Raw genomic sequence first — 24,508 nt, 5'->3', positions numbered from 1 at the left:
AGCTTTTCCAGGACCTTCTACTGCACCAGACCCTAGGGTCAAGGGTCAGGCCCACAGATGATTCCATGGCAGTTGGTAGCATGGACAGCAGTGTGGTCCAGATAGAGGCGTGGGATTTATCTTCTCTTTTCCATAGGCTACTTCAGCTCCTGCCACTGCCAGTGCCTCAGCAATCACTGAAAGTCTAGATTTCCCTTCTTCCTGTGACTACTCAAATCAGAGAAAGGACATGGGAGATATGGGTGGTGGGTGGTCTCTGCTTGGCTTCTCCACTCCAATGGGGCAGCTGTCAACCAGGAACATCCAGGCCCTCAACATGATCTTCTCCTCCTGGGCCTTAGTCTTCTTGTCGTTGGGGATTATGGTCGATGACTGGGTTACACTGAATTTTGAAACAAAAACAAATATGCAAAGCCACAGTCCATGGATACACACTACTATTTGGCCAAAAGGTAAGAACTATACCATGGAAAGAGGGGTGGGGAGGGAGGGTTCATCTTTCCTTGACTTCTGTTTGCCTGACCAGCTGACTCATTATTCTCTGGCGCAGTTTCCTCAGGTTGCAGTGTGTCCACTTCCACAATCAACAGAGCCAAGGCAGAATCCAAAATCCCACCATTTCTGTTTTGGTGCAAAGTTTAGATGTTTGCAGACGTACTTGCTGGACAGTTGAGAAGCCTTGGCAGTAGCAGCAAGGTGACCAGCCCAGCAGGAACATAAGGGTATAAAAGAAAGGGAACTGCCAACAAGGAAAGCAGGTTACATCGGCATCAGAGGTGAACAGGATAAATTAAGGAATGAGTTCTGATAAAAGGAGAAAGGAGAAAGACGCTTACACAGATATCAAGACAGAATGGTTTCTTTTGGCCCTCTCTCCCATTCGGCTTATGGTTCTCTGCTGCTTCATTTCTTGTCCATGTCTCTTCGTTATTTAATCAAATATTTCACCCCATTTTCATTCTTACTTAGACAGTTGTGGCCCTCGGGTGGAAATGAGCCTAGAGGAAACATGTGACCTTCTCTGAATATAGCTTCTGCTTCCCAACAGACGACCTGAAAGTGGTCAGGATCATGATGATTGTGGTGATCAGCTTTTCCTTCTTCCACAACTTGTTCCTGGGACTGGAATTCACCTTTATGATTCCTCAAACTAAATGTATCTTCCTCATCACTGTACTCCTCAGTTTCTTCACAGGTAACGTCCTAGCTCCCCAAACATGGGCTTGAAGGTAAATTCGGTTTGTGTGTCCAGCCTGTGGTTTTTGACTCATGTGGCTTTCCCAGATTTCTGGCTCAGATATGCAGCTTCTGCGTTGAATCAACCACTGATGTGGGACTGGTTCTTGGATAAGGTGCCTTTGTATGGGGTGGAGGCTTACAGTTAGGCATATCTGGGGTTAAGATGAATGAATGAAAAAGCCAAGGTTCCCCAGAGGGTGCTTTTTCTCCTTTTCTTTGGACTTTAGGCATCCTTCTGCTCTGTGCGCTCCTGCTGTATCACCTGAAGTTAAGGCGAGGACAATCTGTGTACTACTCCGGGTATAACATCACCTGGACCATTTCCACTGCCTACTTAAGTGTTTTCTTCCTTTTTGCCTCTGGTGAGTGTCTTCAGGGCCCTTGATGGGTTATAAGAACAAATTCACCCCTGATAGAAGGGAAAGTAAAAGGACAGGAAAGAATTAAGTAAAAGGTACCGTCCCTTGCATTTTAAAGGGATAGAGTTCAAGTGGACTCACTCCCTGATGACAATTCCTGTAAGGAGATTAGGACTGCATGAGTGGTTCAGTGTGCTTGCCTCAGAGAGCAGCTCCTTATTTCTGCCTTTTCTACTGTCTTTCACACCCTCCCCATTTCTGGGTAGAGATAACCATCAAAGTCAAGACTAAGAAGAGGGCTAATATGGAATGCTCACTCCTGTGGAGAGGGGCAGTAACCCTTGGTAGGCAGTGTAGTGCCAAGGCAGCTTTAGGTCAGAGCAGAGCAATATCTAATACTAAATGTTCAGGCACCAACACTGGAGACTGTTCTTTAAAAAAAAAAAAAAAAAAAAAAAGCTTTAAAATTTTATTTAGCAATTTCTAATGCATAAGCATGTCCTTTTTCAAAAAGAATCCTCAATTTTGTTTAGTTAAGAAGCATTTAAGCTATTCTGCATACTTTGGTCCCTTATACTAAAGCACCTGCCTTCCAAATGGCTTGGGATAGTTCAAAAGAGACCTACTGCACTTGGGGTCAGCGTCTCTCTGCCAACACGGAAGGATATGTTTTTGTGACTATTGTTCCTTCATTGTCCTCCCCTGGCTTCTCTTTTCCCCAGGAATCCTGTGTCTCCTACAGTACAAGCAATCCATGAATTCTGCCAGAGAAAGTCATGATACACAGCAACCTGAGAGGTCTATCGAAGTTATTCCGTTGCAAAAACTCACTGCAATGCCTCCTAGTATTGTCCGCGTGCGCTCCAAAACCTCAGAGCAAGGTACTGTAAGGAAATCACAAATCCAAAAACGTCGTGTAACCTGGGCTCTGTGATTTGACAATATGTCGCTCAAATACGCTCATCAGAATGAAGCCAGTTTTGTGTGCATCTCCAGCTGCGTCGTCTGTGTGTGGCGCTATGCAGATGCCTGCGACCAGGTTGGATCTGTAAGAAGGTCCAGAATACGGCTTTTTAAAGTCCCTGTCTGCTGAACAGTTTCTTCTATTCGTTCTCACCATTTAATCACATTTGTTAACTAATGTAATAAAATTTAGAGTACTATATAATACCGTACATTTCTTTTGTTTATTTTATTGTACAATATTTCCAACATTCACAAGAAATACAAAATAATATAATAAACACCTGTATACACATCACCCAACTTTATGAAATTTTAACATTATGCCCTATTTGCTTTATTTCCTTTTGTTCTTTTCAATTACAGTTGACATTCAATATTATTTTATATTAGTTTCAGGTATACAGCATAGTGGTTAGACATTTATATAATTTGAAATATTATGAAATATTCCCCATGACAGGTCTTGTGTAGCCACCTGGCACCACACATAGTTATTACAATATTAATGGCCATGTTCCCTGTGCCATACTTTACATCCCCATGAGTGCTTTGTAACTGCAAAACTGTACTTCTTTATTTATTAAGTATATTTTATTGGTTACACTATTACAGTTGTCCCATTTTTTCTCCCCTTCCTCCCTGCACCGTCCTCCCCACCAGCATTCCTCCTCTTTGTTCATGTCCATGGGTCGTACACATAAGTTCTTTGGATTCTCCATTTCCCATACTACTCTTAACTTCCCCCTGTCTGTTTTGTACCTTCCATTTATGCTTCTTATTCCCTGTACCTTTTTCCCCATTCCCCCTGCTCCCCACTGATAACCCTCCATGTGATCTCCATTTCTGTGATTCTGTTCCTGTTCTAGTTGTTTGCTTAGTTTGTTTTTGTTTAGGTTCAGTTGTTGATAGTTGTGAGATTGTTGTCATTTTACTGTTCATATTTTTGACCATTTTTTTCTAAGTCCCTTTAACATTTCATATAATAAGGGCTTGGTGATGATGAACTCCTCTAACTTGACCTTATCTGGAGAGCACTTTATCTGTCTGCCCTTCCATTCTAAATGATAGCTTTGCTGGATTTTTTAAAAATAGTAAATTTTATACCAAATTTTCTATACTAGATTTTTATATAGTTATGTGCATTTTATATACCAAAGGTAGAATTTTTCAAACTACATTTATTTCTCCCCACAGAATATGAAAAGTACCTTATCTACTCTACCTCCACCTGATTTAGGTTTTAAATGCTTCATCACAATGTACCACCCCATCTGTATATAAAAATGAGCGAACCTACGTCTCCGCACTTATTTGCCCTGAGAATATGATGCTTTGTCTGGAAGCCTGAGCAGCGGGGTCTTCACTTCCTTGTTCCTCCAGTGCACACCACAGGGCTTAGAAACGGGGTCAGCAAGCTGTGGAAAGTGCCACAGCCCCACCTGCGCACGCTTGGAGTCCGGCCTCAGGTCAATGGAAACAGGGAACAAAAAACAAAGGGGAGGCGCAGGTCCGAGAGGTGCGGGTGTTCCGGGTGGAGCAGACGTGGACACATGGGACAACTCTATCGCGAGGAAGCAGCCAGAGGGCACTCCCCTGCCGCCGAGGAAGGCTGGCGTCAGTGGGCAGAGGTATCTGCACAGGCCAATTTGAGGATGAGCGATGCTGGGTCCAGCTGCATCCACAGCAGGACACACGGAATGTCGGTATGCTCTGGACAGCAGACTGTGGAGAGCCCCTGAGCCACGTGCTTGTGGCCAGGAGGGCACACGTCCTCCCCACATCAGGCTGGCATACCTGGGCAGGTAAGGGATGGCCAGGTGGCAGTCCTAGGACATGACTTGGTGCTTCTCAGGAAGTGGAGGAAGTAGAGCTGGGCCACACAGCTGTGAAAGGAGCTAGCCCTGCCTCCCTGGGGAGACCAAGATCATCGGCATTTGGGGGACAGTGACCTAGAAGAGCCACCTGCAAAGCAGGACAGGTTGGTCAGAATGTAGGACATGGGGGTGTGAAGGTGGGGATTCACCATGATCACTGGCAGGGTGAGGGGGTTCCCCACCACAGTCAGTACATAAATCAGGAAGGTTCCCAAGAGAAGGGGGTGTCCTGTGTGGGTGCATGGGGGAGGTTCGTCTTTTCTCCAGACCTTTGGTCCCTCTCCCTTTGAGAATATAAAGAACACTCTCCATGTGGCAATTGCACCATCTGTGGTAGGTAATTCTAGACTTATTCCTGACTTTGCTTATTACAAACCTCCTTTAGAAAAGGTGACGGAATGATTTCATCATCATCAGCATCAGCATCATCAGCATCATCATCATCAGCCTTCTCTTCTCGCACACAACATACACACAAGAGGCTCACACAACTATATGCAGAAGGAAGTAGAAGAAATCCTTTGCATTCATTTATACTTGTGTATCATAAATTACCACAATTTTAGCAGCATAAAGCCATTCAAATTTGCTACTTTGAGGTTTTTGAGTCAATGAGTTGGGTCCTCTGCTCAAGGTTTCCCCAAGTTGAAATCAACTTGTTGGCTGGATCTATAATTTCATTTGAGCCTGTAATCTCATCCGAAGCTTGGGATCCTCTACCAAGGTTACTGAGGTTGGTTTCAGAATTCAGGTCCTTGCAAGTTTTGAGATTGAGGTCCTTAGTTGTTTTGTTCTGTTTTGTTCACTGGCTGCTGGCAGAGAACATCGCTCTAGGCTTCCAGAGGCCACCTTCAAGTCCTAGCCACCTGATCATCTGATAACATGGCAGCTTACTTCTTCAAAGCCAGCAGGAAAGTCTCTCTGCAGCCTCTGGTGACACGTGTGGTGTTAACAATGTAATCAAGAGAGTGATATCCCATTATACTCATAGGTTCCACCCACACTCAAGTGGAGCAATTTAACAGGGGGTATATACCAGGGAGTAGGGATCTTAGGGGCCACTTGGAATTTTATTTTCTCCCCAGAGTTTATAGGGAAGTTAAATAAGCAAGAATTTAGTCATTTGTTGTGTGAAGAAACAAGGATTTCTGCTCTTAGCTCAGACAAAATGTATCCTATCTCCAGGCACTATGGGTTGAGCTATATTAAAGTTATATTTTTCAAATAAGAGAATAAATAGCAAAGACTGAATTACCCTAATTACCTACATGGACATCAGAACTCAAAAATGGAGCACATATAACTCTGAAATTTTTACTGCACCAGCAGAATCCCATCATCAGCATAACATCACATTCAAATTAGGTGAAATATGAACATTTTTGTCACTAGAATCACAAGACAGCCTGAGGCTTAAGGCAGGAGTTCCAGTCTGTGTCTGAGTTCTCTGTCCATGCTGCAGTAACTGAGCCCCTACGTGGGTAACCGCATATACTGTGTGTGCGTGTGTGTGGTCGTGCACGCTTGGTGATGCGATAGCAATTCTGTCCTCGTGCGAACATCACAGAGCGCACGTACACAAACCCAGAGGGTCCAGCCCACTACGCGCCCAGGCTATGTGGTAGAGCCCATTGCTCCGAGGCTATAAGCCCATACAGCATGTCACTGTACTGAATACCACAAATAATTTTAAACTAAAGGTAAGTATGTGTGCATCTAAACATGTCTAAACATCAAAAAGGTACAGTAAAAGTATAGTACAGTAAAAATAAAAGATAAAAAGCAGTACACCTGTGTAGGGCACTTACCGTGAATGGACTGGACTGGACCGTGTAATGACAGGACTGGAAGTCGCTATGGGGGAGTCACTGAGTGAGTGGAGAGTGGATGTGAAGGCCTAGGACATTGTAACACTGTAGCCTTCCTAAGCACTGCAACACTATAAATTTAGGCTACATGTTTAAATACATGTTTTATAAATTTATAAAACAACATCAGATTACATCAAGCACAAGAGAAAACGGTGCAGTTATAGTAAACACAAAGTCTATGAGTATGCCCGCATAACATGGCTTACTGCTTAACAGCAAACCTTTTTCGGAGTAGAAAGAGTGCACTCAAAAAAATTTAAAAATACATAGTGTAGTAAATACATAAACCACAGTATAGTAAATACACAGTATAGTAAATGCATAAAATACATATTGCCATTGCCAAGTAGTATGTACAAAACTGCATGCGCTGTACTTTTTATATGATTGGCAGTGTGTGGACTTATTCACACCAGCCACACCCAAATGCAGGAGTAATGTGTGGCCCTACATGTTACCAGGCCTAATATATATATGGGGGTAGGGACTAGAGAACCAAATGTGGAAGGAAGTGTAACAAACCCAAATGTCTTGTCTCTGAATGGTAATTTAAGAGGAAAGCAGGTGGAAATAATAGAATTCTAGCTTTCTAAGAACTGACCTTAAATTATATGTGAATAATTTCAGTAATATAACTCATCTGTGTTTTGTTTCCCAAATCTTTCACTTTCTATGTGTTATGTTGAGGCACTAGTTTGCAAGTAATTACTCAAAAACATAGATACACCTGTCATTTTTGGTGAACAAGGGTGGCTCATTGCTATTCAAGGACCCAAATAGTTTAAGGGCAGGAAATGGAAACTAACAGAGGTAGACACATAAGCACTTAACTTGAGTTAGTGTCTCAGAGGATAGGATTATTCTTGGGTCTTTAGGTTCCCTTGATGAGCAGAAAAATAACAGGAAGAGCCTGATTAAAAGTTTTTAATAATCATGAATATATTTTTCTATGTGTTTGGTATTTGAACTCTCCTGAGAAGATTTCATGTCTTTCTGGAACTAGTAATTATACTGAAGAGAGAAGAAGGAGGACTCAGTTCATTGTTCCCCCACCATTGATGCAGGTAGACTCACAACTCACTTAAAGTTGTTCAGGATCCATAAATGCCCATCACCTGCTTGTACTCTCTGTCTCGATATCACTCTTTCACAAGTTTAAGGTGGTTTAAAACATTTATATTTCCCAACTTTTTTTTTTTTGCTTTTTAAAGATTTAGTGTCTTTTTCTGAAGAAATACCCAAGGATACACAATTATTTCCCAGTTATATAAGTAATAATTAGATTCCATTGCTATTACAACTTTTATTGCTTCTATAAGTAACCCATATTTCATAATATCTTATTTTATAAATTAGCTTTTCATAAACTTTATTATTTCTTTTAATGTAATGGTCATTTGTTATTGATATGTCTGAACTTTCACAAATTGAGAATACTAATTCAAGTTGCTAATATCAGAATCTATCATGGGCTTTATCTCACATATTGGAGTAACGGTGTATAGTTCTCTTTCAGGGAAAGCAATAGAACAATAGTTACTAAATTTTACACACACACACACACACATATATATATGGAGGGACAAAAAAAGGAATTATCTCCTGGAGAATGGGCCCCTTGCATCACAGGCTTCCCCAGCAAGGTGACTGTTTTAGGAACCCATCTGTATCAGTCTACCAGCTGGCATTGTTGTGAGAGGCTGTGTTCGGCTTCAGTGAATTTTATTTGAAGACTCTTTCAAGACGTATGCCCATTTCATGATGGGTGATATATGAATGCACCTGCCCACACTGCGCTGAGTGTTCAGCAGTTTGGGACCAAAAACAACATGACCCCCATGTCCCACCCTCCCTGTTCACCCGATCTCTTCTAGGGCAACTTTTTTTTGTTTCCCCAGATGAAAAAAAGTCCTCAAAGGGAAATATTTTGTCGATGTGGAAGAGGTGAAACAAATAACTGCAGAGGTACTAAAAAGCATCAAAATCGATGAGTTCAAAACTGTTTTGAGCAGTGGAAAAAACATCTCGATAGGTGTACTGTATCAAATTGTGAGTACTTGGAAGGTGACTGAAGTTCAAACATGTAAGAATAAATACACCATTTTTTTAAATAAATTCTGGGGTTTTTTTCAGTCCCCCCTCGTGTGTGTATGTATGTATTTTTAAATCCAGTGACTTCACTCTAGGAGTCTATCTCATGGGAATAAAAGCACCAATATATAAGTATATTTATTTACATGTGTGTTGATACATGGTTTATAGTGACAAAAAACTGAAAACCAAGTCAATATTTCTAAAAAAGAAATGTTGCGTTAATCATGGTACTCCTACACCATGAAACATTAAGCAATTAGTTTAAAAAGTTGAGTTATAACTACACTAATTGACCTTGAGTGGTTTGGTGAGATACCTTTGTGGCTGGAAACACGATGCATGGAAGTGCGGTTGGCATCGTGACACTTTCTGTAAAACGACAATAACAACTGTATAGTACAGAAGAATAGAGAAACAAGCAGAACATAACTGAGGTTATTTTGGGTTGAGGGGCGGTAGTGATAAAAAAAACTAACAAAAATTTTAAAAGGTGAAAATAAAGTGGCATACATGATATAATCTAATTACTTTTTAAAATATACACATTATTGCATGCATAAAGAAACCAGAAAAACAAAAGAATTGGACATTGATCTACTGACCTCTAGGGGTGTCCATAATACATATTCTCAGTGGAAAAGCAAGTTAAACAAAAATGTATATTTTAGTTAAAACATACCCTCTGCACTAAAACAACCCAGAACAGCCAAACAATCCAACTTGTAAAAGGCACAGGAAACATGAGGCCAGGCTGAATGACTGAAAAACTACGCCTGATCAGTATGTGCTGCGGGTCTGCCGCTGTTGTCTTGGAAGCCACAGAGCGCCCACCAGGGCTACAGACACGTGGCACGTGGGCGGCCCTGCACTTCAACTCTCTGCTGCCCGCACTGCCCTGCCGCACAGGCGAGTCCGCCCTCTGGTGTCTGTGCCCTTTGCTGCTGCTTGCGACTCATCTAAAGGCTAAGTTGATACACTCGTGTTGTAACGGTCAAGCCTAGACCCCATGTTCCTGTTCCGTATTTGCCAGAGTGAGACTCAGCTTCTACATCAGAAGTCAGCCCCACTTATGAAAGAAGAGTTTCAAAGATGCACAGACAAAATACATGATTAAGTAAATATACCAGCAGAGCCCCGTGACAGTGCCCCACCCCGACCACACATCATTTGCATACACCCTTCCCCCTTATTTACATACACAATGTCAGTGCCTAACGCAGTGCAACTTTATTCCTCTCTCCCTTTAGAGAGACAGCCATGCCAATACATCAGTATCACCATTGCTTTCATCCAGGTCCAGACCTGAAGTCACTGAGTGATTGCAGTTACACCTCTGGTTCTGAGATAAGTCCAAGTATCATGTTACCTATGGGCAAAATCATAAAGGTGCCACTAATGTTACAGTAGGCAGCTAGTTGGATATTCACGAAAAAGGGAACCAGGCATCGAAGTAAGCAGATTGACTGGGAAGGGGCAGCTTCACAGACCCTCCAGGGGACCACGGCATCCCCTGCCACACTGACACTGACAGACGCCAATCCCCCAGTGGGCGGGAAAGGCCAGCTTTCCAATTTCCCCCGGGGAACAACTGGTGTGCCCCGCCCCCCCCTTAAGGGCCGGGGTAGGGGGGCGGGGGAGAAACAGCGAGGGGAATGCCCTTCCCTGAGGCCGTGTGCACTAGGAGCCAGAAATGGCCACCATAAAGTGGGGGAGGCGGTTCTGGGTTCTGGGAAAAGGGGTTCGGGGCGGCACCAGCATGGCCTGGGGAGACGCCGGGAAGGAACTGGATGGTTTTAAAGAAAGCCTGCTCTTGCACAAGCCCAAGAAATATAATCAAAGCTTAACGAAGGCCCAAGGCATTCATTCTCCCTCTCTCACTTCAGCAGCTGTGGGGGTCGAAGCGGGGAGCTGATGGCCAGCGGAAGGGAATTGGGAATGTACTGGATTCCCGGGGCCTCAGGCGCTGGGCGATGGCCCGACTACTCTGCAGCCTGGCCTCCTCCTGGGCTCGGTGCGGACAAGCTCAGACCTGCAGCCCCAGAGGCTGGACTTCCTCCACAGCGACAGTTTCCGAGCCCCCTGGCCTGGATGGGCCATCGCCTAAGCCCTTCCTTTGTTCTCCGATAAATCTTGCCACCATACCTCGAATTCTCTTCTGTGTGTATCTCGAAGTGTATTTCCTATGTTACTGTGGAAGAATCCGATTTCCTTCAGCAACATTAATACATCTCATCCCTAATAATGGAGTGCATGAAGGAGAGAAAATTGAAACTGTAAATACATATATGCCAAAGCAATGCAGAAAATACACATAAACTTACAATAATTATTTTGCAAGTGGTTATGAGGTAGTAGCTAACATTCATTTCTGTCTAACACATTTTCTTATCAGGGAACACAGCGTGTCGATATTGAAAAATGGGGTGAATCAAATTTCAGTTTTAACAATCTTTCAATTTTCCCCTTCTTCTCTTTATTTTTTCCTTTTAAAATACCTATAACATAATTTCATAAAATGTCTATCTTCAATGTCATCACACAAGCTAAACAATGTTTTCTCTCAAGTCTAGGATGTTACAATAGTCTGTTAACTGGTCATTCAAACACTTGTCTCGTTTTTACTCTCTCTTCTCATTTATCCCATGATTTAGTGTTTAAGGGATATGGCTTCTTATTGTGCTAGTTGAAAGAAAAGGAGAGGTAGGGGGAGGAAGAAGAGAAGAAGGAGAAGGAGAGAAATAAAGAGGCATAATGCCCACTGCAAAATCCAAACGTTTTACTCGGGCCTTCAAAAGGCCCTTTTCAGTCCATGCAGTAGTTGAAGGTCATTCACTCCCTTTTAAAAAAATATAGTGTTGGGAACCACCCTGTCTAGTTTCAGAAGCTGTAACCCCCATGGCTAAGGCTGAGTGACAGACTTGGGGACCATAAACCACTAAGGACACAAAGCTTATCTCCCTGGCAGGGGAGACACCTCTGCCCTCTTTTACTTCACCCTGCTTGGCCCTGAGTGGAGGACTGGTTAGCCAATGACAGGAAAGATTCCTCAAAGGAGGGATGACCTAAGACAGACATGGTCTCAAAGGGGCCCTCAGGGAAGGACTTGGGGGGCTATAGAAAAAGGGGGCGATGGACCCTCACCCATCGGCTTTGACATAGCCTGAGTCCTCATGCTGTCTGCAAAAAGTCTCCTAATCTCTTGGCTGCCTTACTTCCCCTGCCTGACTTAGGCCTGAAACAATGCAGGAGGTGGGTGCAGCCTTGTGCTGGAAAGGGCCAGTTCCCTGGGGCAATCAGGCTAAGAAAGAATGCATAAAATCCTATGAAACCTGCTTTGCTAAGAATGTCCTCAGTTTTCTGATAAGGGTCCAAGTATGAAACGAGCTTGTTTCCCAAAGTTTTTTAGCCCTTTAGCTAACTGACCCTGACTCAGAATAAGCCCTCATAGTTCTTTGTATGTTGTCTATTGTTTGATCCTTACTGCCTGACAATGATTGATGAGCTTTCCCTGTATTCCTGTGCAAATTGAACCCAATAAAAGTCCATTGAGGAACAGGCTCCTGGCCCTTCTCCTTTGAGAGATCAGCCACCTTTCCTCCCCAAGCAGATCATGTCTTCATAGACTTATTCTCATCCGTGGTGGCAGACAGGGGGAGGGGGCTCTGTGGGTGGAACCCCCCAACACACAACTACTGCAGAGTTAAATGGGATATGATAAAAATTTTTCATCCTAAGTCTTTCAAATCTCTGATAGTAGTATGAATATCTGTGAGCCTCCCCGAAGACACAGAAGTTCTTATGAATCTTTTATTGGAAGTAGGAAGACAGAGCGTTTCCACACAGCTCTTTTATCAAAACAGTCTCTACTTTCTCCTGGGTCAGGACAACAGTGTGGAGATTCCCAGTTGCTGAGAACATCAATTTCAGCTCCACACTCATGACAAAGGAAATAATTGCAGGGTAATTTGACACTCTGCCAAAGTGGACTTGATTCAGAGCCCCATTTACCACCTGACACAGCCAGAGTTTAATAAATTAAAAGTGGTCTGGATATTTTCCTTGACTAGGTACTCCATGGTAGGAGCACGGGCCCATTTGGGGAAAACTAGGGAAAATATGCACAGGACGTATTTCTGACCTTGCTGTAGGGTGAACCCCTGTCCTCCCCTTCCCTAAAGTGGCACTGAAGCAGTGAGCTGACTCAGTCAGGAACTGGCTAAGGGCGATGGGCCTCACGGTCACTCACTTGGGGCCTCTAGGTATGAGACCTGGTAGAATTTTGTCATAATAACCATGAAGGAAAGAAGCACATTCTGGTATGGCAAAACCATTTGCTAATTGGTCCATTTTGGACAACCACATTGTTCTGACTACTCACCCTGATAACCTTTCCCAGTTCTCGTTTGGCAGTTAAGGCCTGTTACTCATGATCCTTAAAACATTGTAAAAATTAGAAGCTTATTTCAATGGAATCAGTTCCAACTACTATTCTTGGCTCTTTATGGCGACCTTTCTGAACAATTCTTAGAGCCTCGGTAAAGGTAATAATCGGCTCCCTCAGGGCACATGGTTTGCCCATGAGTGGTCAGGCTGCACACTTATGATAAATCCTCTCCACATCTCCAGTTTATCAAGTCATTCCATTCCTTTCCCTATATCTTGGTTCAGCACAAGCCACTGTTGAGTCCAAGTGTCAGTCACCCAATCAGTAAGTAAGCAGAGTGAGGCTACTACCATCTGACCAATGAGCACACTGAGTGTAGAACTTCTGAAAAGGGAACATTGATAACTTATACAAATATTTAATTATATTCTTTTCTCCTTGGTCAAACTCTTCAAATCCATTTTCATCTGACTAAAACTAATATGGGGTAGGTGGTGGGTCATGGACTGAAGGGGAAGGAAGGAGGCTTGAAGGGAGTTGCTGAGGGGAATTCTCCCTTTTTGAAAGAGAGGCCTTTTGGATCCCCAAGCAAGGCAAGAACAGCCTCAGCAGACAGGGCAAGGGGGGTCATTTTTTCCTGGGTAGACAGATTCAGTGTGGGGTTAGGGACTCAGGTACAACATCACTCACATCTTGCCACTAATCCCTATTCCATTTCTTAGAGCTCTGGTTTTTTTTTTTTTCTAATAATTTTCTAATTTATATGAGAGTACTAGCAAAATAAGAAGTTTATCTGAAATAATTTAATAATCCACATTCAAAATATATGTTTTGTTTTGTGCTATTTTAGCCCTGTTGCTACAACAAAATAAGAAGTTATTTTATCATAGTCATAGAATGTTCCTAGGCTTCAGTATGTCTTTATTTGAAAATATGCAGATTTCAGATTCCCAGACCATGCCTGTAAGTTTGTACTTGCATGGGAAATTGCCATCCTCTCCCACGGACTTTCCATGGCCCCATCCACAGAGAAAACCCAATGGCAAGCACAGGGAGGTCTAGAGTGAAAAGACAGCCACTTAGCCTCCCTCACATGGATGAAAGGTCTTTTCTAACTTCCCAAGGCCAAGGATCCACATTGGAATTTGGAACCAAAGCCTCAGTTTGTAACCAGGTGTTCCTTTGCCTCGTATTATTCTGCGTAAATATGTATTCCCATCAGGAATATCACAGAACAGGAAAGCCTCCTGTGATAGGGGAAGATTAGATGTTTAAAGTCTTAAGTTTCTTCCATTTCTCTTTCTACATGTAGAATTACCTCTTACCAGAACCTTAAATCTGACTTAAATTTAATATCATGGAAAGTATTTAAAAACTAGGGACCCATGTCCATGCAATAGGTAAATGCACCTATAACCACAGACTGAAATACTTTGTGCTGACTTTATATGATTCCTCACATGGAAAGTCTATTCAAAAATAGACTGAGTGCAATGATGTGACTCACAGTATGTTACTTGAAAAATGCATACCAACAATGGTTCAAAGTAAATAATTTAAAAATTAATTATTTTAACAAAAATTTATAATTTTCCCAGCACTATCTTGAAACTACAACTTCCTTTATTCTCACAACTGGGTAATTTCATATCATATATCTATAGACTTGTATGAGACTTTATCTATACAACTTTGATCTTTCACCTTTGGAGAAGTCCTTATTCTCTTTAGAACTGGGTTGGGGTTTTTTTAGCTATAAAATGGGGGTTTGCTCTAGATCATTTTTCTAAAGGGCCTTGAAGCTCTAATCTAATTATGTTTGACTTTTAAGGGATTGACAAGTTTTTCACATTCCATCAAGCTTAGTCTTCTATTTATATAGTTGTATATCTAGACAGTTCTACTTAAAATAATGTTGCCTATTCTGATGTAATGTCCTAATAATTCGCTCTTCAAATATGACTTAAATTATTTATTTTTTATTTTTTATTGTTGTTCAAATACAGTTGTCTCCATTTTCCAGTCACCACTTTCCCTCACCCCACCAACCCCCACCTCCCACCCTCAATCCTACCCCACTTTGGCTTTGTCCATGGGTCTTTTATACATGTTCCTTGACTATCCTTCTCTTTCTTTACCCTGTTATCCCCCTCACTCCCTCAGGTTACTGTCAGTTTGTTCTTTATTTCATTGTCCCTGGTTATATTTTGCTTGCTTGTTTGTTTTGTTAATTATGTTCTACTTATAGGTGAGATCATAGGGTATTTGCCTTTTACCACCTGGCTTATTTCACTTAGCATAATGTTCTCCTGTTCCATCCACGCTGTCACAAAGGGTAGGTTTCCTTCTTTCTTTCTGCTGCGTAGTATTCCATTGCATAAATGTACCAGGGTTTTTTGATCCACTCAGCTACTGATGAGTACTTAGGATGCTTCCAGCACTTCGCTATTATAAATTGTGCTGCTATGAATGTTGGGGTGCTTATATGAAATATGACTTAAATTAAAAGAGCACATTTTAACTTTATTTTTATTATTGACTCTGTTACAGATATCCCCATCCCCCCTTTGCCCACTTCCACCAAGTCCCCAGTCCAAAGTAATAACCATATGGTATCCATATAGAATTTTTGGCTTTAAGGTTCTTTCAAATTCCATTCTTATACCTTTATGGGATAAGTAGAGAAAGCAATATCATCTCCACTTAATAGATGAGAAAACCAAAACTCAGAGAAATGGAAGGAGTGATCCTTCCTGACTCCTTCCTGATCAAGTGTATGCTCTTAGCAGGATCCCATGCTATAGGATCATCAAAAGCAACTAAGTAAACTTCCTAGAATAGTTATAGTTCATGTTTAACAAAGCCCATGCAACATATTTCCCTCTGCAGTGTATTTCTCTGCAAGTTAATTGTCCCCACTGGGTGAAGAAGTGATGTCAGCCCCCTGCTGCCACCCCATGGGGACTCTAAAGAGGAAGAAGCTACTTACCAGAAAATAAAACTCCAGAGGCCAAAGTCTAGGAAAACTGCTGTCAATACTTTCAAAAAGGCTAACAGAGGAGGGATGAGCCGGAGGAGTGTACAGGAAGAGCACAGTGACGAAGTCAAGAAGGGGCATGTCAGAGGAGACCCAGGGGTCTCCACAGGAAACAGCAGGAGCACACGGACACTGGAGCAAGCAGCAGGCCGCGGCCTCACTGCAGATTTACACCCAGGTGGTGGCCACCAGCAGGAGCAACTCCAGAGGGAGGTACAGGGGTAGTGAGGGAAATTCTCCTGAAATATATATTTATTAAAAGTATGTTAGAGACATTGAAAACAGAGGAGACAGCTGAGATCTCTTAATAGTGTTATGCTTTATAAGTAAGATTAAGGGGGAGACAAAAACATTTGTAATTTACCCAACAAAGGCCAATTTACCTCTCAATTTTCCACCCCAGGTAAGTTTCAGAGTCTACCGTAAGCCCAGTTCAGTTCACACAGAGTGTGAAATGGGCAGATAAAGCTAGTATATGGGTAGAACTAATGCCCTTTCCCCAAGACTATTTGTAGAAACTGCTTCTTTTCCTATTCCACAGATGAATATATGATATGCTCATAATATAATGTGGTACTGACTAAATTGTATACACATGTACCTGGAGCAGTTTTTCTTGTTAATGAGTAAACCAGGGGCATTTTTCTGCCTTCCCAGGGAAAAGAAATGATTATTTCTATGCAGAGAGAGTAATAGATTATAAAAATGAATGAGGATTGAGATGTTAAGTCAGGTAGGGGACAAGAGGAAAAATATAGTAAAAAAGGAACTGAGACGAGGAGGAAATGGATTTTCTGTGTGTAAGAACAAAATTTAAAATGTGAATTGATTTGACAGCAGAAGAAATTGATATTTCTTTATTGGAGTCTACATCAACTCCTCTTCCATCCTTTTTTTTAACAAATGAGAAATTGACAAAATAAGACTGAAAATTTTTAAGAGATTTGTTCAAAAGAGTGTAGCTAATTAGTAAATTAGTAGTAACAGTCTCAGCACTGAAATTCTTATGATTTCAGGAGCTAGATTATAAAACCTAATTGACATTAGCCTGGACTAAATGTCTAAATAACAGGTGCATGCATGCAAAGGGGAATGCATTTATTCAGTTAGATTTAAGAATCTTTCTGTGCAAGTTATGCTGCAAACTTGGGATGAGAAGAAAAGTGAGACAAAGTCCCTGTAGGAGCTCACAGTCTAATGGGGGAAATCAGGCATATGGGGTGTAACTGCAACACACTTAGTAATCCTCTAGAAACGTGAGTGAAGTAATGTGGAAGCTGTGAAACACGAGTGGCCATTGGGAGGAAAGGGAGGAAAGGCTTTACTTAGTAGATCACATATAAGTGCTATCTTGAATCAGGCATCACAGGAGCAAGGCCATTCCAGATTAAAAGGGCTAACATCCATCAATGGTGTCCAATCTGTGACCTGTGGGCCGCATGCAGCCCAGGATGGCTATGAATTTGGCCCAACACAAAATTATAAATTTACTTAAAACCTTTTTTTTGCTCATCAGTTTTGATTAGTGTTTGTATATTTAATATGTGGCTCAAGACAACTCTTCTTCTTCCATTGTGGCCCAGAGACACCAAAAGGTTGGACACCCCTGGATACAGAAACAGCAAAGGATATTTGACTAGAGCACAAATGTGTGGTATGGAGTGCAAAGACAGAAGGCTAGGAAAGTAGGTCAACACCAGATTTGAGGCTCTCTATTCCTATATGTTATGCCAATAAGTTTGGACTTTTTCTTTGGGCACTATAATGCCAAGGTTGATAATCAAGGAAGTGTCCAGAAAATCTCTAAGAATTTTCTCAGAAATTGTTTAAGAATAGATGCTGTAGCTACATGTAGAGAGATTATTTAGTTCCTAAGTGTTTTAGACCCTAACTTATGGTGATCACCTGACTCAGTTTGCCCTGGACTCTCCTAGGTTTAACAAGAAGATAGCTAAGTCTCCTGAAAATTTGTTTTCACTGATAAGAGTCATCCTTGTAGGTGTAAAGATTAAGAGGGATAAAAACATGGATACATGGCGATTCGTGATATAGAAATAGTGGAAGTGGTCAGATGGCAGCTGTAGTTGCAATCTTGGGCCTTTTGCCCATTAGGAGTCCAGCTGGAAACCAAATTTTATTCCACACCACCTGAAGCCTTCTGCATGATTCTGAGTGACCCTCATGTCCTCAGCAAGATGACACACCACTTTGGATATTTGCCCCCATGGTAAACAGACCATTAGAACAAAGATTTGTGGAAAGAAGGTGTCACTAGGAAGAGTATACCTCACATGACTCCTCAGGGTCTCACATGACTCCTAGGAAGACTTGTGGCACCCCCCTAGCCTATTTCCTGATTTCTTCCTCTCCCTGTGTCTGACACTCTGTAATGCTGCTTCAAATTTGAGGACTCAAATCTGCTTTTCGACTACTCACTGGAAGCTACAGGTTCACTTTAGGCCTGAGGCATAAATACGATGACTAGAGTTTCTGAAAATACAGGACCACAACACATGGTTAATGGGAAATACTAGCTAATATTTATTGCATGCTCCTCTGAATTCTTTGGATTAATTTATTGAACCCTTACAACAGTCCCAGGAAGTAGGCATTATGATTCTTTCAGATACAGGCAAAGAAAAGTGAAATGGCTTTTCCCAGATCACCAATAAGTGTAAGTGGAAGAGCTAGGATACTTAAATTTTAGGCCATGCTCTCAAAACACAATATATGCTACTGTACTAAGTGGACAGATGGATGAATGAATAAATAGATGGACTTCACTTATCCAGAGGCAGAGAGAAGAAGTGATAAGAGATGTCCTAGGGCTGAGATTTTGCATTGCTTCACTATCCTGAAATATTTTAAAGAACATGTGTATTTTTAAAATAGAATTTATTAAAATAGATATTTTAGCGATAACTTCAAGCATTCAGAATATTTTATGTTCACTGTATAGCCCAGATAATACATTTTTAAAAATCTACACAGGTTTTTATTGGGTATACTTACACTAGAAAATATAATTCCAACTCTCATTTTTTTTAAAGAAAAGAAAGCTGTAACCTAACTCTCTGGTACATAGATCATAGATCAAACTGAGTAAAACAGACCAGTCAGTTCTTTATAGATTTATTTAGGTTTTATATGATTATACTTCTTCCTGAAATAAAAAGCTCTGTGTATGGTCTTTCCTTTGATCTCCTGAGTTATATACACATAATCTGTTACATAGGTTTTAACCTCGGAGGGAACAATTTTTCCCTGGAACCAGGCAGAATAAGGAGTTGTTCAGAATGTGAGGAGAAAAAATGACTAAGAACAACAGCTACAGCCAGAGCAAGATCTCTCTTTTTGAGATCACTTTCTTGGATCATTTCTGTTCATATTTGGTAAGGACACAGAAAGAAGGATGTTATACCCAGAGTATTTGAAGAACATTTGAGATTTCTCTTCTGCTCCTTCTTTTTGCAGGTGTAAACAGCAAGGAAATGCAAGGTGGAAACCATACCTCTGTGTCTTACTTTATTTTGGTGGGCCTGCACTACCCACCACCACTGGGGGTACCACTCTTCCTAGCTTTCTTTGTCATCTATGCCCTCACTGTCTGTGGCAATGGGCTCATTATTCTCACGGTCTTGGTAGACACCCAGCTCCACCGCCCCATGTACTGGTTCCTATGTCACCTCTCCTTCTTGGACATGACCATTTCCTCTGCCATTGTCCCCAAGATGTTAGCTGGCTTTCTCTTGGAGAGCAGGGTTATCTCCTTTGGGGGCTGTGTAATCCAACTATTTTCCTTCCATTTCCTGGGCTGCACTGAATGCTTCCTTTACACACTCATGGCTTATGATCGTTTCCTGGCCATTTGTAAGCCTTTACATTATGCCACCATCATGACTCATAGCATCTGTAACAACCTGGCTCTAGGTACCTGGCTGGGAGGCACACTCCACTCACTTTTCCAGACAAGCTTCATATTCCGCCTGCCCTTCTGTGGTCCCAACCAGGTAGACTATTTCTTCTGTGACATTCCTGCCATGCTGCGTCTAGCTTGTGCTGACACCACCATCAATGAACTGGTCACCTTTGTGGACATTGGTTTCCTGGCCCTCACCTGCTTTGTGCTTATCCTCACTTCCTATGGCTGCATAGTGTCTGCCATCCTGCAAATCCGGTCTGTCGATGGACGCCGCAATGCCTTCTCCACCTGTGCTGCCCACCTCACTGTCGTCATTGTTTACTATGTGCCTTGCACCTTCATTTACCTTCGTCCTGGCTCACAGGAGCCCCTGGATGCAGTGGTAGCTGTCTTCTATACTGTCATCACTCCCTTGCTTAACCCCATCATCTACACACTGCGCAACAAAGAAATGAAGGCAGCGATATGGAGGCTGGGAAGGGGGAAGGATTTGCAGCCTCATTGACTCCAGACATCCCAGACATATAGTAGATACCAAAGTTTAAAACACCAATGGGACACCCAATAATTGGGAAGATTTAAGACAGAAAGAAAGGAAAGGATTCATGTAGAGAGTAGAGGACTTCTAGGTACAGAAGTGAAAACACTGGTAAGTTCCACATTGGACCTGTTTTCAAAAATGATGCTCTGTATTTCTTTCTTCTATACTAATGGAAATTAAGCAAAGCACCTCAGCAAGGATGAAACCTTACAGGAAATATCCAAGATAAGTGAAACATTCACATCAAAGCTCTGTTTCTCTGTGACATCCACCTACGTGTATATTGCTGCTTCTAATCCCTGTGTCGATACCCATATCGTTTTTTACAGGTCACAGATAAACTTTATGCAAACCAACTGACTTGACTTGGACAACAATTATGTGAAATAGATATTATTCTTCCCAGGTAACTGTGGGGAAACTGAAGTTCAGAAAATAGGTGCCTTTTCCAAACTCCCTACTCTGTGCCTTTTACTTTGACAAAAAAAAAAAAAAAAAGGTAGAGGGTCCCTGACCTGTGTGGCTCAGTTGGTTGGGCATCATCCCACAAAGCTAAAGGTCACCAATTCAATTCTCAGTCAGGGCACATGCCTAGGTTGTGCGTTTGGTCTCTGGTCGGGGCCTGTGCCAGAGGCAACAAATTAATGTTTGTCTCTCACATCAATGTTTCTCTCCCTCTCTTTCTCCCTCCCCTCCCCTTCCTCTAAAAATAAATAAATACAATCTTTTAAAAATCTGGTAGAGGAACATGAACTTGAGGGGGCAATTTTGCCACAGTGTGAGGGAGCCATGACATGTGCACTGCATTGTGACCTGAGTAGCTCTACCCTTCTGAGCTTGCATGGGACTCCACTGCCATGAAGGTGATATAGGCGTGGCAAGGATAAGCTTCTCTGCTCCACAAGCGGAGATTAAGTCCCCATGGTGTTTCCATGGGTATTAATTAAATAGATAATATGAGGTGGTAGAAGAATACATGCACTCTCACATTCTTATATTTTTCCACAACTTTTGAGTGTGAGTGTGGAGCAGGATGGGATGGAGCATGTATCTGGTTGCAAGCAGATGACCTGCAACCTATTCTAAGTGGTATTTCTTGTGAAAGTCTTTCTTGTAAACATATGCATTTCAATGCAACAAAAATGTATTCATTATAACTCCATAATGATGACATTGTTATCTATTCTAAATGAGTGTATAATCTTATGAATAGAAAATGCATTTATATATGAGGCATAGAGATATATTATATAAATAATAAATGACTAAGTAACACTTGGTATAATTCAGTGTACAATAACGTATTGTAGTAATTCGGGGAAAGGAGAAAGAAAGAAATGATTAGGCTCAGAATTTGTAAAGCTGGCATTCTGAAAAGGGAGGGTACTCTATGGTTAGAAGGCCTTTAAAATCTAGTCAGTCAGAGGAAAGAAGTAGATCGAATTTTCATGTGATAGAAATAACAGAAACCATTAAAAATAATTCTAGGATAATGCTCTAGAGAAGTCTAATTACCTTAGGAAGAGCAGCCCTGGGGCTGGCACAAGGTAATTACAAATTTTATCTGGCAAACATATAAAATTGTGGCGCCATAAGCCTCTCAACATTCCATGGCACAAAGGGATGCAAAACTTATTTGATACACCTCTTGGGCCAGAACAGAGACCACCTGGGAGTAGATTAAAGTAAACATGATGACCTCTTTCTCAACACAGCTAATGACATATCACACTCAAAAATAAAGGATCACATAAAAATACTTAACTTGGACTTCCAGCCAAGATGGAGGCCTAGGTAGACACACTGTGCCTCCTTACACAACCAAAAGAAGGACAACAACAAATTTAAAAACAAAAAACAACCAGAACTACCAGAAAATCAAACTGTATGGAATTCCAACAACCAAGGAGTTAAAGAAGAAACATTCATCCAGACCAGAAGGAGGGACGGAGACAGGCAGTCAGGGAGGAGAGGACTTGAGTGACAAGGAGTGGCTGGAGAACTAGGATGGGCGAGGTGACAGCTGGCAAACAGGGTGGTCCCACACTCGCATGCGGATAAACTGGGAGGAACAACTGGGGAGCAAGACAGACCAAGCAACTGAGGGCTCCAGCGCAGGGAAATAAAACCTCAAAGCCTCTAACTGAAAACACCTGTAGGGGTTGAGGCAGCAGCGGGAGAAACTCCCGGCTCACAGGAGAGTTTGTTGGAGAAACCCACAGGGTCCTAGAATGTATATATACCCAACCACCCAGGAATCAGCACCAGAAGGGCCCAATTTGATTGTGGGTAGCAGGGGAAATGACTGAAAATCAGCAGAGAGCAGAGCAAGTGGCACTGTTCCCTCTCAGACCCCTATCCCACATACAGCATCACAATGCAGCGATGTGGGCTGCCCCATCCTGGTGAACACCTAAAGCTCTGCCCCTGACTATGTAACAGGTGCACCAAGACAAAAAAAAAAAATGGCTCAAATGAAAAAACATATCAAAGCTCCAGAAAAAAATACAACTAAGTGATGAAGAAATAGCCAACCTATCAGATGCACAGTTCAAAACACTGGTAATCAGTAAGCTCACAGAATTGGTTGAATATGGTTGCAAATTAGAGGAAAAAATGAAGACCATGAATAGTGAAATAAAGAAAAATGTACAGGGAACCAACAGTGATGGGAAGGAAAGCGGGATTCAAATCAACGGTTTGAAGCAGAAGGAAGAAAGAAACATTCAACCAGAAAAGAATGAAGAAACAAAAATTCAAAACAATGAGGAGAGGCTTAGGAACCTCCAGGACAACTTTAAATGTTTCAACAGCTGAATCACAGGGGTGCCAGAAGGAGAAGAGGAAGAGCAAGAAATGTAAAACTTATTTGAACAAATAATGGAGAACTTCCCCAATCTGGCAAAGGAAATAGACTTCCGGGAAGTCCAGGAAGCTCAGAGAGTCCCAAAGAAGTTGGACCCAAGGAAGCACACACCAAGGCACATCCTAATTACATTTCTACAATTCTACAACACATCATCTGTACACTGTATCATGTGTTTTGTTTAACTTTTAAAAGAGAAATATAAAATATCACATCATTTTAAATTAAGAAACTTACCTCATAAAAACAACAAATATTTATTACTTTATCTTTTATCCACAGATAAAACGGCAGCAGAGCTGATATGTAAACCTAAGTCTGAGTCCAGAATTTGAACTCTGCACTAGAAAGAACCATATAAAAGTAATATTTTTATGCAACTTCACCTCTGAACATGATATTTTGTTTTCAAGTTTGTTCTGAGGTTATCTAACCCTGAGAAAGAAAAAAAATAAAACAGAAGAGAAAAAGTAGTTAGCCTGAATATTTCTCCAGTTTCAAAAATAGTAACTAAGAACATACTACTTAATGAATATTAAATGTTCATTGGCTTATTTCTATGCTTTGGCTTCATATTTTTAAATTCAAATAGCTTCCTGGCTTCATATTTTAAAACAGATAATTTATCCAACTAGAATTTTCTAATATAAATTGGAAAATTATATTAACTTTTATTTCCCATATGGCCAGCCAATTGGCACATTACACTTATTAAATATCTGTCACACACAAACATGCTTAATATACTACCCTTTAAATACATTAAATTCTTATATGTACTTAACCTTATTTCAGATTATTCTTTTATATACGTATGTTCATGTACACACATATACAAGAGGTGATACAAAAAAATGAATTCTGTTCTGGAGGGCAGGCCCCTTGTAGTACATACGGGCTTCCCCTGCTAGGTGAGTGTTCTAGGAACCCGTCTGTATCCATGTAGCAATGGGCATTGTCATGAGAGGCTGCATTTGACTTCAGTAAATTAACTTTTAATTTAATCTTTTATTGTATTTTCTTTGCATTACCATTTAGTACCCTTACACCGCCCTCCTCCCAGCAATCACCACACTGTTGTCCATGTCCATGAGTCCTCTTTCCTTTTTACTCAATCCCTCCACCCCCTAGTTTCCCCCCACTCCGACTAGCTGTCATCTGCTCTGTTTTGTTTGTTAGTTCAGTTTGTTCATTAGATTCCACATGAGTGACATCACATGGTGTTTTTCTCTGCCTGGCTTATTTCACCTATCATAATGTTCTCCAGGTCCATCCATACTGTTGCAAAGGGTAAAGGTTTCTTCTTTTTACAGCTGAGTAGCATTCCACTGTGTACATGTCCCATAGTTGTTTTA

At 41.5% G+C, this 24,508-nt stretch overlaps 2 protein-coding genes across 5 annotated transcripts; both read left to right on the top strand.

Annotated features, from left to right (window-relative positions):
* Positions 1-277: 277 nt before the first annotated feature.
* On the top strand, positions 278-2,684 carry TMEM225 (transmembrane protein 225). Its single transcript, XM_024557148.3, has 4 exons — positions 278-452; positions 1,049-1,195; positions 1,467-1,601; positions 2,321-2,684. The coding sequence occupies exons 1-4, from the start codon at positions 278-280 to the stop codon at positions 2,530-2,532; spliced, it is 669 nt and encodes a 222-aa protein (XP_024412916.1). The 3' UTR covers positions 2,533-2,684.
* Positions 2,685-15,875: 13,191 nt separating this feature from the next.
* Positions 15,876-21,471, top strand: OR10G6 (olfactory receptor family 10 subfamily G member 6). Of its 4 annotated transcripts, none has more exons than XM_045192848.2 (3): positions 15,876-16,002; positions 19,060-19,216; positions 19,299-21,471. In XM_045192848.2, exon 3 carries the CDS (start codon positions 19,316-19,318, stop codon positions 20,249-20,251), a length of 936 nt encoding a protein of 311 aa, XP_045048783.1. In that variant the 5' UTR covers positions 15,876-16,002; positions 19,060-19,216; positions 19,299-19,315; the 3' UTR covers positions 20,252-21,471. The 4 variants fall into 4 exon arrangements, with proteins under 4 accessions (XP_045048783.1, XP_045048782.1, XP_045048781.1 ...); XM_045192847.2 differs by having other exon boundaries at positions 15,876-16,037; XM_045192846.2 differs by having other exon boundaries at positions 15,876-16,227.
* Positions 21,472-24,508: the final 3,037 nt, after the last annotated feature.

This window comes from Desmodus rotundus, chromosome 7 (assembly GCF_022682495.2).
Source record: "Desmodus rotundus isolate HL8 chromosome 7, HLdesRot8A.1, whole genome shotgun sequence".
Taxonomy (NCBI): Eukaryota; Metazoa; Chordata; class Mammalia; order Chiroptera; family Phyllostomidae; genus Desmodus; species Desmodus rotundus.
Note: the sequence above shows the minus strand (reverse complement) of the source record. Positions and strands in the feature narration are given on the sequence as shown.